Source organism: Rhincodon typus, chromosome 16 (genome assembly GCF_021869965.1).
Source record: "Rhincodon typus isolate 14 chromosome 16, sRhiTyp1.1, whole genome shotgun sequence".
Lineage (NCBI taxonomy): Eukaryota > Metazoa > Chordata > Chondrichthyes > Orectolobiformes > Rhincodontidae > Rhincodon > Rhincodon typus.
This window is the reverse complement of record NC_063347.1, coordinates 2760378-2762048: the sequence shown is the minus strand read 5'-3', so window position 1 is coordinate 2762048 and position 1671 is coordinate 2760378. Positions and strand designations below refer to the sequence as shown.

The 1671-nt window shown below is 47.5% G+C and overlaps 1 protein-coding gene across 1 annotated transcript in view; it reads left to right on the top strand.

The window, feature by feature from the left end:
* Positions 1–1671, top strand: part of LOC109923968 (solute carrier family 41 member 3) — a 15849-nt gene that overhangs the window by 11313 nt on the left and 2865 nt on the right. Inside the window, exon 3 of the mRNA XM_048606665.1 lies at positions 1473–1619. Within this exon, the coding sequence (XP_048462622.1) occupies positions 1481–1619 (139 nt within the window). The 5' untranslated portion in view covers positions 1473–1480. The remainder of the gene's footprint in view (positions 1–1472; positions 1620–1671) is intronic.

Genomic DNA, 1671 nt, shown 5'->3' with positions numbered 1-1671 from the left:
TTCCTGCTCCTCTGATGCTGCTTGGCCTGCTGTGTTCATCCAGCTCTACACCTTGTTATCTCAGATTCTCCAGAATCGGCAGTTCCTACTATCTCCGGACCTGTAATCTCTTGCGTTTCAAAGAATGTGAAACTTAGAAAATCCTTAAAGGGAGAGAGAAGAGAGATGCAGGTCACATGTTCTCCCTGGTGGAGGAGTCTAGAATCAGGGGCGTTGTCAGCCTGGAATAAGGGTGAGGCTGCGGAGACCCAAGCTGTGGAGCATGTGCTTTAGTCAGGGGATTGTGAACCCATGGGGTTGTCGAGTCTCAGTGTTTGAGTCTGTTTACGGTAGAGATTGATTGATAGATTTCTGATTATCAGTGGGGTACAGGGATGAGGTGGGTAAAAGGCATTGTGAAGTTTTCAGTCAGCCACAATCATATTCAATGTGTAGGCAGGCTCGATAGGCTGAATGGCCTCCTAATGTTCCTATGAACCAGCCCAGCCTGATATCAGCTCCTAAACTCCAGAATAAATCCATCTGTTTGCTCTCAGCTGCACCAGTGTGAGATTCTTTGGGATATCCTGAGATTCTATTTATTGCATTTACACACATGTTTTCTGTCCTCTCTCTCTCCTTCTCTGTTTGTCTGTCTCACTGTCCCTAGGGTTTATCTTTCTCTTATGCTCTCTATGCCTCTCACTAAATCTCGGATTCTCTCTGTCTGTTTGACTTTTTCACTCTCTCACTGTCTTTCTGCCTGTTTTTTCTCTGTGCCTGTTTTCTCTCTCTCGCTCTTGCTCTCACTTTCTCTCTCTCTCTCTCTGTCTCTCTCATTCTTTTTGCCTTCACATCAATCTGTTTCTCTTCTTCCCATTTTTCCAGGTTTCTCTGTCTTTCATTCTCTGCCTTGGACTCTCTCTCTCTCTCTCTCTCCCTCCCTCCCTCCCTTGTTCCACCACCCTATCTACATCCCAGTTTGCAGAGCACAGCCGTGGACTGGTTTGATGTTAGGGGCAGAATATGCGGTAAAGGTTGAACAACAGCTGGATTCAGACTCACTGCAGTAACAGCTATTAATGCTGACCTCACACTATTCCCTGATCCCAGCTCACCAGCCTGACTCTCTGAGGGTTGTTCAGTCTGCACAGAGGAATCAAACAGCATAAATTCCCCGTTGTGCCTGTACCAAGGTTTTTGGAAGGTGATTGTGTCTGAACCGCTTCCCCACTCCCTTCCCACTGCCCTGCGGGAAATCGGACAAAGGTTCTGGAAATCAGGAAACAAAAGAAAAAGTTGTTGTTGAAACTCGGCAGGTGTGAGGTGAGAAGTGGGAGCGAACTGTTCTGAAGCAGGGGGAAGGTATTTGAAACAGTAATATTACTGCAGAGCCATCACATTGCATATGTGTTGGCTTTGAAGTGTTTTGGGGTGAGGATGTGGTAGTTGCTATAGAAATGAAAGTGCTTTCTTTCCCTCCCTCTGTGCAGGTTTGGTGATGATTGTGGTGATACTGGGATCGAGGAAGGTTGGGATCAACCCGGATAATGTTGCCACTCCGATTGCAGCGAGCCTGGGTGACCTGATCACGCTCTCACTGCTGGCCGTGATTAGCAGCGTGTTCTTTGAGCACATACGTAAGACCACATTCGCTCTGGGACTAACATCACAGTGACACCCCCCCCCCCC